This window comes from Lolium perenne, chromosome 2 (assembly GCF_019359855.2).
Source record: "Lolium perenne isolate Kyuss_39 chromosome 2, Kyuss_2.0, whole genome shotgun sequence".
Lineage (NCBI taxonomy): Eukaryota > Viridiplantae > Streptophyta > Magnoliopsida > Poales > Poaceae > Lolium > Lolium perenne.
This window is the reverse complement of record NC_067245.2, coordinates 297167795-297185631: the sequence shown is the minus strand read 5'-3', so window position 1 is coordinate 297185631 and position 17837 is coordinate 297167795. Positions and strand designations below refer to the sequence as shown.

The 17837-nt window shown below is 44.1% G+C and overlaps 2 protein-coding genes across 4 annotated transcripts; both read right to left on the bottom strand.

The window, feature by feature from the left end:
- Positions 1–2534: 2534 nt before the first annotated feature.
- Positions 2535–4683, bottom strand: LOC127336126 (G-type lectin S-receptor-like serine/threonine-protein kinase At1g11410). Its single transcript, XM_051362895.2, has 6 exons — positions 4558–4683; positions 4044–4237; positions 3721–3931; positions 3373–3610; positions 3063–3213; positions 2535–2971 (listed from the first exon to the last, which is right to left on the bottom strand). Exons 1-6 carry the CDS (start codon positions 4607–4609, stop codon positions 2684–2686), a joined length of 1134 nt encoding a protein of 377 aa, XP_051218855.1. The 5' UTR covers positions 4610–4683; the 3' UTR covers positions 2535–2683.
- Positions 4684–7628: 2945 nt separating this feature from the next.
- LOC127336127 (uncharacterized) lies at positions 7629–17622 on the bottom strand. Of its 3 annotated transcripts, none has more exons than XM_051362899.2 (21): positions 17477–17622; positions 16317–16401; positions 16074–16231; positions 15664–15843; positions 15249–15431; positions 14981–15139; positions 10809–10898; positions 10615–10716; positions 10393–10476; positions 10230–10304; positions 9863–9964; positions 9725–9784; positions 9570–9635; positions 9357–9497; positions 9180–9271; positions 8985–9102; positions 8792–8880; positions 8604–8694; positions 8425–8516; positions 8012–8337; positions 7629–7919 (listed from the first exon to the last, which is right to left on the bottom strand). In XM_051362899.2, exons 2-21 carry the CDS (start codon positions 16387–16389, stop codon positions 7891–7893), a joined length of 2310 nt encoding a protein of 769 aa, XP_051218859.1. In that variant the 5' UTR covers positions 16390–16401; positions 17477–17622; the 3' UTR covers positions 7629–7890. The 3 variants fall into 3 exon arrangements, with proteins under 3 accessions (XP_051218859.1, XP_051218858.1, XP_071682845.1); XM_051362898.2 differs by having other exon boundaries at positions 16317–16408; positions 17477–17619; XM_071826744.1 differs by having other exon boundaries at positions 14981–15121; positions 16317–16408; positions 17477–17619.
- Positions 17623–17837: the final 215 nt, after the last annotated feature.

Below are 17837 nucleotides of genomic sequence, written 5' to 3'. Positions count from 1 at the left end.
ACGAAGAGGCTCCGAAGAACACCGTCACCGGAGAGGAAGCGCCGTGACACCAAACACCCCGCCGATAGCTTCACCGCCTCCAAGACGCCACGTCCGGGATCCAACCTAACCCTACACTATATACAAGCCGGGATCCGTGGTTTCCTCACCCTCCCTCCGCCGGAGCGGCCGTTGGAGGAGGGGGAGACCACGAATCGTCGGCGAGCGAGGTGGGAAGACTGGTTTCTCTCACAAAATCGTCTCTCTCTACTGTAGATGGGAGAGGAGAACGGCCATGGTCCAATTTCGTAAAACAATTTTTATATATTTGAATCAATTCTTGGTCAAACAAAAAAAACACATAAAATGAGGGCATCTTATTCCTTGAATCGGAGGGAGTAGTAGTATACAGGAGGTATATACGCGCTAATGGCTAGATAAGATAGATCATTGATTAGCCCATACTTAGTTCATTCAATCCTTCTGCGAAGTAAAGCCCATTAGCCCATCTCCCCCTATTGCCTTGTTTTACTAGATGAAGTTGCTCACTACATTCCCCTAAAAAAAAGTTGCTCACTATATGTCCATTAGGATTCAGTCCATTGGAATTAGCAGATGATCGATCATCTAAGACCGTACGTGATACATCCCCTTCTGCCTCTCGCTGATACTCCTGCTAGGGCGCCACCACGCCACCGCCCCGCCCCTCGCCGCATACATACGACCTGTGATCAGACCGGGATGCGGCCTGGCAGCCTAGGTGCTAACTTGCTCCGTCCCTTCGCGCAGCACGTGTATTAAGGTAAGCTGTACTCTGGCGCTGGTTTGCAATCTATACTATACCTCACATGAAAGGTATGCAGTGTTTTAGAATTACAATTCAATCTAGCCTGACTACGTTATGTTGTGTATTACAATTCAATCTGGCCTGACTAAGGAATGCTGTGTGTTAGAATTACAGTTCAATCCATGCATACCAGTGGTTGGTTAGGATTTTATTAGATCGGGCAGAAAATAGCATGAGAAGAATTGAATGTACAATTTATTTTTTCAAAAAAAATCTTCATGATGAGGAAAAAGATAAATGATTTGTCACATTTTGACAGTGGTGCTATAGTTGAGATATCTTATATTGTATTATTTGTGTCGTTTGTTTTTGTTAAAAAAAAATCTTCTATACCATTCGGTGATAGTTGTCTTCCTCGCCCCCCCCCCCCCCCCCCTACTATGGTCACCTGGCTCCGCCCCTGCTGTTAGGTCCCACCTTTTCAACTCTTCCGCGCAAACCCTGGCTACCTCTAGATGCCAACAAACCTTAGCTCGAGCGACGACATCAGCAGACCGCATGGTGTTATCAACAAGCTTGACTCATATGTGCTCCCTCCTTGCTATATATCCAATGCCAAAGTTGTTGTTTGGATATTGGAATCAAGGGTAGCATCCAATTCCAAACCATGTGTGGATGTGCAAACTATGGAATTGACAATGGTGTTGAGTTTGGACAGTATAGATTTGCCTACATGTATGGAAAAAAGTTGTGCGTGCAATAGAATGTACATATATCAATTTTCACATATAAAAATATAATATTTTTTCCAAAAAAGGTCATAACAACGGTCCAATCATGAAAAGTCATGCAAAACATGACATCAACAGTTTCCAGAGGAACAGCTGATTGCAGTAATGCATAATTATCATGTCTCTAACAAATAGCACAAGTGGGTAGTTCATAAACAGCAAAGTACACTAGATATGGTAATTTCAAGGTGAAAAGTTTACACCCAACGAAAAGATGCGGCGCGAAGTCTAACTAAAACAATAGTTGAGGGATGAAAATACACTTATCTCTTGTAACTATGTAACTCTTTCTTCTCCAGAAACTCAATTTTAACAAAAAAAATTAACAAAAAAATTAACATGTACATCTCCATAATATATGTGTTCGTCAAGTTTCATGAAAAATGATATTTTTTGTAGTCTACGTGAAAAAGAGAAAATTTATCTTGTGACAAGTCTTTGTTTTAGCACCAAATTTTGTCCTTCTTACACACGCCACACGACAAGTCGATTTTTTATGAAACGACTTTGTGAGCGCGTAGCACATGAAGATGTACGTGCGAAATTGTTTCAGATTTTTTGACATTTCAAAATGTGTCTAACATGCATTTCAAAATAAAGGGAGCATACGCTCCCATGTGCCAAAACATCACTCCCTTTCTTCTCATATTTTTCTTTATACTACACACATAATTATAATGTTGCAAGTGAACATGGAGAAATGTATATACTTTTTTTTTCCGGTAAATCTATACTAGGATTACAGTTATAACTTCTGAGATGTAGAAGTGAAATTGCACCCTGGCTCGAGGAAGTACAACATCTTTAACATGGTCTAAGAAGCTGCCTCTGATAACTGGATAACTAGCTGTCAAAAACCACAGGTAAATTCATGTGTTCGAAATAATGTGTTGCAATAATCTTTGGTATAAAACGACAAGAAACCTTTTCCAATAACATACAGATGTATATACAATCAGCCTCCAAATAGCGTGCTGGTCACAAACTACAGGTAAATTCGTATTGAAAATAGCAGCTCCAAGCAAAGTTTCAAATTGCACTAAGAAAGGGGAGTCAAACAGTGACATTCACACACGAAGTTGATAATCCATAGGTACAAATTTCTGCAAGCTGAGCCAAGGGCACTCTACCTGCCTTCCAATTCAGTGTAAGTTAGGTGGTTCCCTGATTCTGTATCCTTGTCATCCGCAGGGGCTCTTCCAACGAAGAATGCGCCTCGCTTCGGAGCGGGAAGTGCAACATCACCACTCAGCATCCTGAGCACCAGAGACATGTTTGGCCTCTCAGCTGGTAACTCTTGCACGCACAGGAGACCCACCTGAATGCATCTGGAGACTTCGTCATAAGAGTATGTGGTACCCATCAGTGCATCGATCAGCTCCGAGACGCTGCCTTTCGTCCACAGCGTCCATGCCTGAAATTGGAGCCAAGCATGGATGTTTGAATGCATGAGAGCTGTTAATATGTTGTTTTAAGTTTTAAGTTGGAGAAGACTGTCTTCTTACGTGGCCCACGAGATTCATTGACCATTCGTTATCACTGAAGGAGCTGTTCCTGCGGCCACACACAATCTCTAGGATCAACACACCAAAACTGAAAACATCCGATTTCTCAGAGAATTTACCCTCCATTGCGTACTCCGGGGAGATATAGCCACTACATCCACAGATTTCAAAACATAAGCATCCAGCCAGGAACGTATTTAATGCTGAATTGCTAACTAGCGAGGCTATTAAACTCTATGATCTGAATGAGAAACAACATGTGTTCCCTGTTTATTTACACTGACCAAACAAGACAGAAAAGGAGACTTACTAGGTTCCAACAATTCGATGGGTAAGGGCTTGCAGTTGGTATTCACCGAAAATTCTAGCCATGCCAAAGTCAGATATCTTGGGGTTGAAACCATCATCAAGCAGAACATTGCTCGCTTTGAGATCCCTATGGATGATTTTTAGCCTAGAATCTTGATGAAGGTACAGTATTCCTTTCCCAATTCCCTGAATAATATTGTACCGCAGTTTCCAACTCAACAATGGTCTTTTAGTTTCATCTAATAAAGTTTCCATGAAAGGATCAAGATGTCAGCCAAAAAATTCAGTTACTAGTTTACTGCTAAAAGATTCACACTGTTCCAATCGCAAGAACCAAATCTGAACTTACCAAAAATAAATGAGTCAAGGCTGTTGTTAGGCATGTACTCATACACCAGCATCTTCTCTTCTCCATGAACACAGCAACCAAAAAGCCTAACCAAGTTTCGGTGCTGCAATTTGGATAGAACAGTGACCTCATTCTTGAACTCTTCCAAACCCTGACTAGAGCTGTTTGACAGCCTCTTGATAGCAATCTCTTGGCCATCTGGTAATCTCCCCTAGAAGTATTATCAACTATGCTGGTCAAGTGGCAATCTAGATGCATAACAAAAATCGATTCAGAGCTTAATAATATTCCTAGAACAGGATAAAAAGTTTAAATGACCCCACCTTGTAAACTGGACCGAATCCACCAGCCCCAAGCTTGTCGTTGAAATTATTTGTCGCCAAAAGAACCGTGCTGAACTCAATTAAAGGTGAGCTCAGAAATTCCCCTTTCAATGCATCAGTTTCAAATATGTTCTCATCTGCATATGGTCTAGCTTCTTCAATGACCCTTGCTGGTCCTTGAATTCTCCTTGTGACTGCAGTTTGGTGAAACGATTAAGGAGAAAAATAACTAGTCATTTATCCAAATTAAACTGTCAATTATTGATCAGAAACTACTACCACGGAAACGAAGCTGATATACGACGAGGTTTTGTGGAATCTCAACCTAGGATTGTCATACCGTGAACAACAGCATACTTTGGAAACTTATAAAACAGTTTGATATGGGGAACTGATAGTTTTGGCTGTTCATTTCAAAATTGAGAATGGACAAAGATAACATATCAAAAAAAGATCAGGTAAAGAAAAATGATTCAGATGCAGCCAAGAAAGAAGTTAGGACCCATTGAATCACCTATTTGCTTTATGATGTACTTCTTCAGGTGTCGAACTATGCAGAAAATCATGATGTGAATTGGAAAGTCAGCACCCTACACTGAATCAATTTGGTTCTTATACTTCGCACAATACAAATCAGAGATGAGATAGCGCGTTTTTTGCAAGCCGGTGCATTGCCATTTTGACAATGCAGTTTTCAACGGAAGCATTCAGTCAACAAGATGGAGATAAGGTGACGATTAAAAAATTGTAAGCCCCGTATGATTCTGCACGAATTGTGATATCATAATAGCCTATTGCTTCGTTGACATTTCCAATCTTCCATCTGGTCCAAATTCTTGGAGAGCTCAGCACTTGTTTATGATAATAAGATTTGACTATTGCGAGGTGTCACTGCCTGTCCATGACACCTGCAAATTTACGGTTTCTGAAGACGTGCATAAGAAGAGAGGGTTGGATGCCAGTGGTTGGTTCAGAAGAATATTACAGTGACATACATACGCAACCAACTAACATGGAACAACTTGGATCACTCTAGTCAAACTTATACTGCGTATATATATAATTATATATCGCAGCATTATGGCAAATCCTTGTGACCCTTCGCTGTAACGAAACGGCATGTCAAAACTGCCCGATCCCTAATGGCATAATGCAGGGATCGACCATCGATGTATGTATGAATAAGGGTATGACTGAAATGGGACTAAAATTAGAGAAACCATCCGCGTATTAGCTTCGCTCTTTATATCAGACTGTAGAAGAAGAAGAAGAAGAAGAAGAAAATTGAGCACACAGGGTGGTTACGGACTTACAAATCTGCCCGTGCTTGCAGGCTGCTGCCTGTGCTTGGAATGCCTCTCCAGTGGGGGATTCGAATCACCGAGTGGGCAAAGTATTGTCACTTGCTTACGGCGGGTTCCTCCTGTCTATCACCGGCGAGATACTCGCCGCCTCCGCGGGGTGTCAGTCGGTCGCCGGCTCGCCGCCGCCCACCCTCGAGCACGGCGAGCTGCGTAGCTGGGTTGGAGAACACAGCCCGAGAAGGTTGACTAGTCTAGCGGGCCAAGTCTTTATACGGCCCAGAGAGGCTTGATCCATTGATCCTGTGCGTACAGCCCAGAGACTCGAAAAGAGCCGGAACATAAGACAACCATTTTTACAAATCACTTCAATGAATCATTCTACTCCACACTGGCATCCTTCATGGTTCATTCCAAACTAATTAAATTTTCTACCCAAGATAACTTTTTCTTAAAGCTGCATATGTTGACCAAGCGGTGGTTACAATATACATCAAAGCCCCTACAAGTCAACAATTTTTTTTTTGGATAAGGATTGAACTTTTACAAAAGAAACCTTGGAAAAAATTGGTAACAAGCAATCGGGTGCTCCCAACTCTGCACCGCTTCTGATGGAACTCGTTAGGGGAGTGCTGGGCGTCCCCCGGGGGATTAGAAATCTAATCCCCCGGGTCCCCAACCGTCCGATCAACAGATCTGAGACGTTTTCGGCCGTCAGATCAAACCAACCAGCCCTCTCTCCCACTTTTGCTACCATGATGCACCAAAGTAGCAAAAAACGGTTCAATTGTAGCAAACTCTATTTTCACCTAAAACACACAGACCTCGCCGGAATCTCGCCGGAGACTCGCCGGAGTCTCGCCGGAGATGTCGCTGAAGACCGACCAGAAACCTCACCGGGGACTTAGTAGCAAATAATATATGCTATAGTAGCAAAAACACACAAAGATTGTAGCAACCTTTTTTTGTTATTGTAGCAAAAGCAACCTCGTCGGAGACTCGCCGGAGACCCGCCGGAGAATTTGTAGCAGAAAAATATACTATTGTAGCAAACACCTATAACAAAAATAGCAAATCCTAATTTCAATGGATTCTCGCCGGAGAGATTGTAGCAACAAAATAGAATATTGTAGCGAAACCACAAAACCAAAGTAGCAATTAAAATATTGGTATGTAGCAAAGACCTACTCGTGGAAATGAAATCCACAAAAGCGATGCTGCAAAAAAGGTTGTAGCAAACAAATTGTTCGATATTAGCATAACCGCTGAACAATTGTAGCGAAAAAAATAAAAATCCTATGGCGAGGGGAGAGGTTCCCGTTGACCAGCGATGAGGGCAGGGCGTGGGGAGCTCCTTCAAACGTGATGGGCACACGCCTGGGGTAGCGGGATCCCTGACCGGAGATCGAGTGGGCGTCGCCTCCTTGGATGGCGCTGCGGGCGGCGCGGGAGGAGAGGAGGAGGGAGGCCACCATGGATAGAGCTCGGGGCGGCGCGGGAGAGGAGGAGGGCCGGGGATGGCCGCGCCGGATGCCCGCCGGCGCGAGGTGGGCGGCGCCGGGAGCGGAGGCGCATCCTTGGGGAGCTTCCGCAGCCCATGGAGGCGGAGGCCGGCGGCGGTAGGTCAGCTTCCGCGACTCGCGTAGGCGGAGGCCGGCGGCGGTAGGCGAGCTCGCGTCTGGTCGTGGAGGCGGAGGCCGACGCCCCGCGGCAGGAGCTCGTGCGTCGGGAGGTGGAGGTCCAGGAAGGAAGACGACGGGAGAACGTTGCGATAGGATAAGATTTGGGTGGTTGGGGACGTGAGCTGGTGTCGTGGTGGGCCTTTTTTTTCTTTCACGCGTGGTACACGGAGGAGCCGGGGGATCAGAACGCTGTTCCCCCGGGGGAACCTCAGCCTTTTCCTTTTTTTTTGGCACAAACATCATGTTTGTTTGTCCTGAATTGTAGGTCCACCGAGTGCCACGTCGACAAATACAGCATGCTCCGGTCAGCGGTGACCGTATGTGAGCATGCAACTTGTATTCGGTGACCGTAACTTGGTATTCTCTGAGTACAGTGACATAACTGAACCCCATCGACAAGTTGGAGTACTTGCCATGCATTTTACTCAATATATGGATAGCCATAATTTTGGTTGAGGATTTGCTTGACCATGATTTGGACAACATTGGTTAGAAAAACAATCAATGAAGTCGCATCCACATGCGGAAAAAGTTGGCAACTGTCCAAGCATAACCATTTTTGGGGTTATGATAAAAATAAGCGGTAGGGTGCACTTTAGGCGGTATCCAAAAATACACATGCATCTTTAAAATAACTAGAAAAAATGACGAGCCACAAAGGTAATATATCAGGGTACACTGCAACTAAATTTATCACGCAAGTATAAATCTCCAAACCCAGCGAAAATTTGTCTCTCAGACGTACCAACACAGTCTACAGACTACAGTAAAATTACATAACGACAGAGGATGACAGTCTGGAGGCACAAAAATGAATTCTTCGCATTTCACCAGTCACGGGTGTTGTGTTTTAAAGCTTCTGAATCAGTCATCACCGAAAGTGATCTTCTTCCCTGCGAAAGGAACAAATGTATAGTAAGACTGGTGGTTCTGGCAACAAAAGACAACTGGAGCAATTTGCTATTTCATGAAAGCGGGAAGTTACCTGTACTAGCTGTAAGACCACTCTGCCTCTGAGGTGCACCACCCCGACCACGCCCTCTGTCACTACGGCCGCCCCTGTCACCTCGGCCAAAGGATCTGCCACGTCCGCGCCCATCACTACGGCCCCTCATAGATCCTGATCTTCCTCCTCTTCCATCACCACGGGCCCTGCCAGATCTTCCTCTGCTGCTACTAACAGCACCATCTCTGTTATCTGGTTTAGGCTTCGCTTCGTCGACAAACAAGCTGAAGCCACCAAGGTCAGATCCGCTCAGCTCCATGGCTTTCGACAAGGAACTGTTATCACTGAATATCATGTACGCTATCCTGTACAACAGAACCAAGCAGCCAAGAGTCACTGACAAGAGCGAGAACAGGGAGTAAATGCACTTTCATATAACAGAGCCAACTTACCCTTTGCTTGCACCAGTATCATAGTCCTTTGGAATTGAAACTCTTGTGATCTCTCCACATGAACTAAAATGTTTCTGAAGTGAACTTCGGATCTGGTGATATAAATAGTTAGTATAATACAGAAGGCATGGATGTCACACTTAAGTACCAAGAAAAAAATGCTTAGCACTTCTAATTACCTGATCCTCCCCAAGAGATGAATCAAACCCTCTAATAAAGGCAGTACTGTTAGAGCTTTGACCAGGCTTCTTGAAAGAATTGTTGTCCCTCCTGAACATTGAAAAATTAGGCTCGACAATGATTATCATATTCTTATCCAAGCAATTTTCAGGAAGATAATCACACAGACAGTGGGATAGAAAATCACCCGCTGCCAGGAGTAAACGCGCCTCGCTCTTGAGCAAAATTAAGCCTGACAGGCCGCCCCATCAAATCATGGCCATTTAATTCACATGCCTATCAGGTTCAGAACATGGTAACCAAATATAACTTAGATGGCAATTAAATGCTTGCTCCACGGATCAGCTGGTCTATAGATGACCAAGAAACGTAATAAGTACCTTCTGAGCAGCTTCAGTTGTAGCAAATTCAACATGCGCGAAGCCCTTGGATTTCCCATCTTCAAAGGCCGCAACACGAATATCAATAACTTCACCTGCCTCCTGAAAAAATTGCTTCCTGCGGGGTGTGGAACAAAATAGGTCAAGAACAACATCTCTCAGAAAAGTACAAAAAATGACATCTCACGAACTTACACTTGTTCCTTGTCCACATTGTACGACAAATTCCCAACAAAAACGGTCTTTGATGCAGTAGTAGCTTGACTACTCCTGGCAGGAGTTTTTGGCTGCAACACATAAAATTAAGAATGAAGTCAAATATCTATCAAACGAGAGAAAGCTTAGAACAACATAAATATACTCGAATCATACTTCATTCTGAGCGGATTTTTTCACTGATACTGATTGGTCATTTTCCTCATCACTACCGGAGCTTTCTTCAGAACTGTCATCATCACCACTGCTTTCTTTCTTGGCAACCTTAGAGGCTGGCTTGGCAATACCAGACGAATCCTGCAGAGAGAATAAGAAATGTGATATCAATAAAATCTTCAGAAGAAAAAACAAACACCAAAAAATAAGCACCTTAAGTTTCTTTTGTGGAGGCTCGTCATCACTCTCATCAGAACTATCATCAGAATCATCCTTGGACTGCAAAAGATTTTTCTGCTGAATTACAACAAGATCTGATGTACACAAGACAATGCTTTCAAGAAAATAAAGTTTTTAAGAATGTGTACATGTCCATTGTTTTTCTCTGTTGCCAAAGGTCTCTTCGCAGGGATAGTAGGTTTTGCTGGCTGCAAAAACATTGGATAGGAGTTTTAAACATTGAACAACAAAAAGGTGGCCAAATAAGCAAGTAGCAGGAAACTTACTACATCAGAATCTGATTCTGAGTCAGAATCCGAGCTACCACTAGATTCCTTCTTTTCACAAACAACAGCCTTGGAAGATCCAACTATTTTAGCATTGGTGTCCTGGACATAGCATAGCAAGTATCCACATTAGAAAGATACTCGATCTGTTCTAAAGTAAGTGTCGACCATTTATCTAGATAAAGATGTATCTACAACTAAAAGGTGTCTAGATACACCTGAAACTAGACAAAATTGTGACACTTATTTCAGAACAGAGGTAGTAGCATGGGTAACAAGATTTTGCTGACCACAAAACAGTGGAGAAGAAATACGAATGTTACACAACAGAAAGTTACCAAGAGAAAACAAGTCCCAGAACACTTACTTCATCAGAATCTGAGTCAGTATCTGAGCTATTGCTAGATTCTTCGTTCTTTTTAGCAACAACAGCCTTGGTATCCTGCAAGTAGATCGAAAATGTAAGAACATTATAAAGACTAAGAATGATGATGCCTCAATCTTAAATAAATAGTACTGTAAATGATTACCTCATCCTCAGAGTCAGCTTCAGAATCAGAACTATCACTGGATTCTTCCATTCTCTTGGCGACTGGCTCTTTAGTGGGCATATCCTACATAAAATTTAAGTTAGCGCTAAGAACTAATGACGGCTAAGAACAATGCTTGAGCATAATCCACATAATCCATAAGTTCAGGGAAATGGAGGTAGTGAGTATTCACATCTTATGAATTGGCAAGAATATGCTTACCTCATCTGATGAATCATCAGAATCACTTTCAGAGTTGTCTGAGTCCTTGTTTTTCTTCTGTACAGCGGAAACTGAAGAATTCTCCACTCGAGTAGCTGGCTTCTGAAAACAAATGAACAGTCAAATAAGGCAAAAGGATGTTAGAAAGACTGTGAATGATGAGGCTTCTATTTCGAAATCAGCAAAGTGATTACCTCATCCTCAGAGTCTGAACTTTCAGAATCAGAGCTTTCACTGGATTCCTCCATCCTCTTGGCTACTGCTGGCGCTTTAATGGGCATATCCTGCAGACATTGTTACACTCCGGACTAAGAAAATATTGATGAAGACAACTATGCATGCTCCAGAAAATTATGATCAGGAAATCAGGAGAACGGAGAATATGAGTATTAGAGATGTAAACTGACACGTATACGAGATGGTGTAGTACACCACTCGTATACGGGTCCAACTCTGTATTGCCCTGCGAGGGGCTATTCCTCGCTAATATTAACACGAACCCGGTGGACCGAAAGGTCACACCGTTCCACCCAAAAATAATCGACGAACCCGGTGGACCGAAAGGTCACACCGTTCCACCCAAAAATAATCGACGTTAACATGGTATCAGGAGCCCGTCCTCTTCCAATCGTCTAGCCGTCGCCGTCGACACCTCCCTCGTCGGCCTCAAGGATCAGACTTCGGATCGCCAGATCGATCCCACCAGGACGCTGCTCTTCTTCCCCTCGTTCAATTCCCGTCGTTTTTTTTTTTTTTTTCGATCCAACATCTTCGTTCAGCTCCCGCTGTCTCTGTCGCCGGTGACGTTTTCACCGTCGACGCCAGGACCAAACACCTCCGTTCGTAAGATCGGTCACACCAGCACGTAGATCTCATCCTCCTTTACCAATTCCCCAACTTCCCTTCCCCTCCAAACCCATACTCTAAATCGCCCACAAATCTGATCGAGTTCCCGTCCAACTTCTCGATGGCCTCGTCCTCGACCGCTTCTGGCATGGGTGCTGTTGGGGCCCCTCCGGCAATCAAGCTGACTCGTGAAAATTTCCTCTCCTGGCAAGCTCAAGTGCTGCCTACGCTTCGCGGTGCCAGGGTTATGGGTCTCCTTGAGGGAACAGATGTGGCTCCGCCCGAGATGCTTGATGCTGAGGATGAAAACAAGAAGAAGATCTCGGTTCCTAATCCTGCCTACGACACTTGGATCACTCGGGACCAGCAGGTGGTTAGCTACCTCGTGAATTCTCTCTCCGAGGATATCCTCTCCACCGTCTATGGCCTTGTTCATGCCGCTGAAGTCTGGAGCTCTCTTCATGCGCTTTATTCCTCTCAGTCCAAGTCGCGGGTCTCCACTCTTCGTGGCGCCCTCACCAACACGAAGAAGGCAGACATGACCGCCCAACAATACATCACCAAGATGAAAGGATACGCCTCTGAACTTGCTGCTGCCGGGAAGACGGTCGATGATGATGAACTCAAGGATTACATTCTGAATGGCCTTGATGGCTCGTTCAATAACCTAGTCGCTGCCATCAACGCTGTTCCGTCCACCACCCTTAACGACATGTGCTCTCAGCTGCTTTCCTGCGAGAATCGTGATGCCATGCTACAATCCACCGGCCAAGCTACTGGGAGTTTTACTTCTTCTGTTAACGCTGCCTCTCGCCGTCCTCCTACCTATGGAGTTGCACCTCCACGCCCACCACCACCTCAGCCATACATGCCCCCTACACCAACCTATCAGCCCCCATACATGTCTCCTACTCCCACCTACCAGCCACCATACATGCCTCCTACACCATACCAGCCACCATACATGCCTCCTACACCATATCAGCAGCCGTACATGCCTCCCCAATACCCGCAGCAGCCGACATATCCTCAATACCCGCAGCAGTACATGCCTCCCCAACCATACCAACAGCCATATATGCCCCCACCAATGCGCCAGCCTCCCCCACCGCAGCGCCCGCCACCTCCTCCACAAAACCGTGGACCACCTAAGCCGGAGCAGCAGCGTCGGCCCAAGGGAGGGCGCGGGAAGAAGGATCGTGTGGCCACGCCTTGGCAAGAGGGAGTTTTCTGTCAGATATGTAAGAAGGAAGGACATCAAGCTGGTGATTGTTGGTGGCGCTATGGTGATGATGATGATGAGGACACCACCAAAGGCGCCTATGGGGTAGACACAAATTGGTACATTGATACTGGAGCGACAAATCATGTGACTGGACAACTCAACAAGCTCCACATTCATGAGCCTTATCAGGGACGTGATCAAGTTCACAATGCTAGTGGACAAGGTATGGATATTGCACATATTGGTCATTCAGTTTTGCACACCCCAAATAGTTCTATTCAACTTCGCAACATTTTACATGTTCCTGATGCTTCCATGAATTTACTTTCTGCTCATAAAATTGTTCTAGACAACAACACATTTATGGAAATTCACCCATTCTTTTTCTTGATTAAGGATCAGGCAACGAAGCAAGTCGTGTTTAAAGGTCCTTGTCATGGTGGTTTATATCCTCTAGTTCCAGTTCCGTCGGAGTCTTCCAAGCATGCACTCGTCACCATCAAGCCTTCATCCTCCACATGGCATCGTCGTCTAGGGCATCCATCATCCTTTATAGTTCAGCAGATACTTAGGAAGCATAATCTTTCATATTCCCCAGAAATAAATCCTTACATATGTGATCCATGCCAACAGGCCAAGAGTCATCAGCTACCATATCCTGTCTCTACTAGTGTTTCCACAGTTCCTTTGGAACAAATTTTTTCTGATGTATGGGGTCCAGCTCCTCTCTCTATAGGCAAACATGCATATTATGTAAGCTTCATTGATGATTTCAGTAAATTTACTTGGATATATTTGCTTAGGAAGCGTTCTGAGGTGTTTCAAGTGTTTCTTGATTTCCAACAATATGTTGAGCGCCAATTTGGTAGAAAGATTCTCACCATGCAAACTGATTGGGGTGGTGAATATGAGAAATTAAATGGCTTTTTTCAACGTGTAGGCATTGTTCATCATGTGTCATGCCCCCATGCTCATCAACAAAATGGCTCTGCTGAACGCAAACACCGTCACATTGTTGAAGTAGGCCTTGCTCTACTCGCTAATGCTTCCATGCCTCTTAAATATTGGGATGATGCTTTTCTCACAGCCACTTTTCTCATTAATTTGCTTCCTACAAAAGTTCTCAATTTTGAGACTCCCAGTGAAAAACTCCTTCAGGTCAAACCCAACTATGAGCCTCTACGTATTTTTGGTTGTGCTTGTTGGCCCAACCTTCGTCCATACAACAAACACAAACTTTCTTTTCGTTCCAAACGTTGTGTTTTTCTTGGCTATAGTCCTCGTCATAAAGGAGTCAAATGTCTAGATATCACCAGTGGTCGTGTTTATGTCTCTCGTGATGTTGTGTTCGATGAGCATGTATTCACGTATACGAGATGGTGTAGTACACCACTCGTATACGGGTCCAACTCTGTATTGCCCTGCGAGGGGCTATTCCTCGCTAATATTAACACGAACCCGGTGGACCGAAAGGTCACACCGTTCCACCCAAAAATAATCGACGAACCCGGTGGACCGAAAGGTCACACCGTTCCACCCAAAAATAATCGACGTTAACAATGAGGACAAGCCCAACAAGTACTACTACCCCACATAGAGATGTGAAGGTATAAAATATGCTTGCTAACCTATCCTGAGAATTGATATCAACAGTTATTTGTACCATGTTCATATCAATAGATGCTTATGTCTTCTACCTGACTGTACAGTTTCGTAAAGAAAAGACATACAGTGTGTCCAAGATAAAATAAACAAAAACCAGGTCTCTCAAAAGAAATTTTTGAGATCGGTTTTTCTAACACAGGCCACCAAAATTGTATTTTTTCAACAAAACTTTACATTTGCTCATGGAACATGGACATAAACTTGTGTAATCTATTTTTGATATTATTTTCACAATTATAACACACTTGTTTTTAAACTCAAGATACAATAAACTCAAGATTTTAGAGCCAGGTTCAACTCTGAATTTTCGTTAATTTGAGATAAAATAAACTCAAGATACATTTTCCTTCAGCATACAAGAACAAGTCAAAGAAAATGTAGTGCTTTTAGTGCTCAAAATAATAATGCATTGTTGTGGACATCAAGAGAACCTATTTCATATCACATCTGCAAAAGGTCCATCAAGAGAAACAAACGACCAACGTATACAACATCTAACAGTGTAAGCTTGAACTTAACATATAATGAGTCAAGAAACAAGAAATGAAGACCATGCTTAAAAATGGAAATGCGATGTTGGCAAAAGAAAAGAAAGAAGGATTATGAAGATGTCTTGGAAACAGCACTCACTTCATCAGAGCTGCTGTCAGAGCTGCTGCTGTCGGACTCCACATTCTTTGAAGCTGCAGCAGGCTTTGCAGGTTCCTCGTCAGAACTGCTATCTTCACTGCTATCAGAGCTAGACTCCTGTTTAGCAGATTGTGCAGCCGTCTTTGGTTGGGCCGTCACCTGAACAGATTTATTCAGAAGGAAATGAAAAATGGAAGAAAAACGCATGCAGATTATGTAGAACAAGAGAAGGAACAATTATGAACATGTCATGAAAAAAACCGCTCACTTCATCATCCTCATCAGAGTCGCTGTCAGAGCTGCTGCTGTCAGACTCAGCAAGTGCAACAGGTCTCTTTGAAGAAGCAGCAGGCTTTTTTGCAGGTTTCTCATCGGAGCTACTGTCATCACTGCTGTCAGAGCTGGATTCTTGCTTAGCAGATTGTGCAGCCTTCTTCGGTTGGACCATCACCTGGAAAGATTTGTTCAGGAAGTTGATTTCAGAGGGTAGTGGAAATATATGCCTGTTTTACAATAATAACACAAAATAGAGCTCCGTAATGAATGCAAATAAGTACATTCAAACCAAATAATATTTGTAGTATCACAATTAAATAATGCAGCCTTCAAGTACACAATGGCATTTTATTATGTAGAAGAAGAGAAGGAACAATTATGAACATGTCATGAAAACAAACGCTCACTTCATCATCCTCATCAGAGTCGCTGTCAGAGCTGCTGCTGTCAGACTCAGCAACTGCAACAGGTCTCCTTGAAGAAGCAGCAGGCTTTGCAGGTTCCTCATCGGAGCTGCTGTCATCACTGCTGTCAGAGCTGGACTCTTGCTTAGCAGATTGTGCAGCCTTCTTCGGTTGGACCATCACCTGGAAAGATTTATTCAGGAAGTTAATTTCAGAGTGTAGTGGAAATATATGCCTCTTTTACAATAATGACACAAAATAGAGCTCCTCAATGAATGCAAATAAGTACATTCGAACCAAATAATATTATTTGCAGTATCACAATTAAATAATACGGCCTTCAAGTGCACAATGGCATTTTATTATTTATAATTAATCAAAATAGGCCAAAGAGAAGAGAACATGGGAAGCACCTCCTCCTCGGACTCTGAAGAATCCTCATCAGAACTGCTGCTCTCGGCCTTCTTTGGAGGGGGCTGCTTCTTGAGATCATTCTTCACCGGCATGAGCTGAGGTGCAGTTTTTCGTTTCTTGGCAGCCTTCTCAATGTCATCTTCCGCATTTCTCTTGCCTACAAATTGAGATTAAAAAAAGGACTTTGGCACCACAGAACTATGTTACATAGAAACCACGAGACATGTGTTACTCAAAATTACCAGATTTTCCAGCTACGGCCGACACAGCGGCAGGTTCAACCTTGACAGCAGACTTCTTGCTCAACTTAACCATAGTATTTATTGTCTGAGCTCTACAAAAGGAGATGAGCATCAACTTAAGAGCAAAGGAAAATACAGCACACCGGTTCTTAACTACACACGGGAAAACAATTTACCTACGCAAGCTACTCAATTCCTCATGGTACTTTTTCATCACACCAAGGATAGCCCCTTGTACCAACAACTACGCATAAACTCAACACAGTATAACGAAACAGAACAAAACAAACAATGGGTAATGCTAACTCAATGGCTAAGCAAAACCAGGGCATACTCTCAAGCTGAACTCTGCCTGGTTGATACTTGCAAATGATTCTCTATCACCTCGAGGCTAAACCTAAAATTCGGAAGAGTCGTCATAAAATACAACGATTCTAACTGCCGAAGTCGCGGCAAACACAACACCACCGCTACCAGGCACAATCGGTGCAATTACAAACTCGATTACACTACAATCGCTAGCACTAAATCAACAACAGTACAGCAATACATGTCAAAAAAAACAGTTCAGCAATACAGCACATCACTTCTTATGTACGGGAAAACAATTTATCTATGCAAAGCTACTCCAGGATATCCCATCGATACCAACAACTACACTAAAACAATATATCCATGAAAGCTACTCCAGGATAGCCCATTGATACCAAGAGCTACACATGAACACAACGCAGCATAGCGAAAGAGGACAAAACGACCCAATGTGTGCTACTAATCCAACAATGGCTAACCAAAGGGCGTACTATCAAATGCTGAACTCTGCCCGCTTGACACTTGCAGTGATTTTCTGTCACCTAGAGGCTAAATCCAAAATTCGGAGAGTTGCCATAAAACACAACGATTCTAACTGCCTAAGTCGCAGCAAACACAAGACCAGCGCCGTCAGGTACAATCGATGCAATTACGAACTCGATTACACTAGAGCGCTACGGCCAAAGCAACCACTCCCTCGAATTCGGGGTTGTCGAACCAAACGCGCCCAGGGCTCACCGATCAAGCGCCAGGACAACAGCTACGAACAGTACAGCGAGCATCGAACTCGACGAACCGCCGAGGGGAAACCCCGCAAGGACAAACGAGGGGGGAGAGGGGCGGCTCACCGGCGGCAGGAGGGGGTGGCGGCGGCGGCGGCGAGGAACCCTAGTTCCCGAATCGAGTAGGGTTTTGGGGAGGGTTTGGGCGGAAGACGGCGGCGGCGGCTCGGTGTTTATAGGGACGGCGCCGCACCGCAGGTGTCCTAATTGAGTTGAGGGCTCTCTCCGGCCGCGAGATATGCGATTTTCTCGTTTTGCCTCGCCTGCTTTGCCTGTTTTTTCTTGGCCCGCCCGTTTGCTTGGTTTGGGGATGGGATATGGAAAAACGTTGAATCCTGGGGTGTGATTTGTAAAAGGGACTTGATTTTCTTATTTGTGGGCCTCATTCGGCGTTGATTTTCTTATTTGTGAGCCTCATTCGGCGGCC

What these genes read in the sequence shown, in the direction of transcription:
- LOC127336126 (XM_051362895.2), bottom strand. Translation starts at nt 4,609, where the DNA reads ATGATTTTCTGCATAGTTCGACACCTGAAGAAGTACATCATAAAGCAA. An exon ending in GTACATCATAAAGCAAATAG is followed by an intron (nt 4,238 to 4,557) that starts GTGATTCAATGG and finishes ACCAAACTGCAG; the next exon opens with TCACAAGGAGAATTCAAGGA. An exon ending in CATCGAATTGTTGGAACCTA is followed by an intron (nt 3,214 to 3,372) that starts GTAAGTCTCCTT and finishes CTGTGGATGTAG; the next exon opens with TGGCTATATCTCCCCGGAGT.
- LOC127336127 (XM_051362899.2), bottom strand. Translation starts at nt 16,389, where the DNA reads ATGGTTAAGTTGAGCAAGAAGTCTGCTGTCAAGGTTGAACCTGCCGCT. An exon ending in CTGACTCAGATTCTGATGAA is followed by an intron (nt 9,965 to 10,229) that starts GTAAGTGTTCTG and finishes TGCTATGTCCAG; the next exon opens with GACACCAATGCTAAAATAGT. An exon ending in CATCTCTTGGGGAGGATCAG is followed by an intron (nt 8,517 to 8,603) that starts GTAATTAGAAGT and finishes TTATATCACCAG; the next exon opens with ATCCGAAGTTCACTTCAGAA.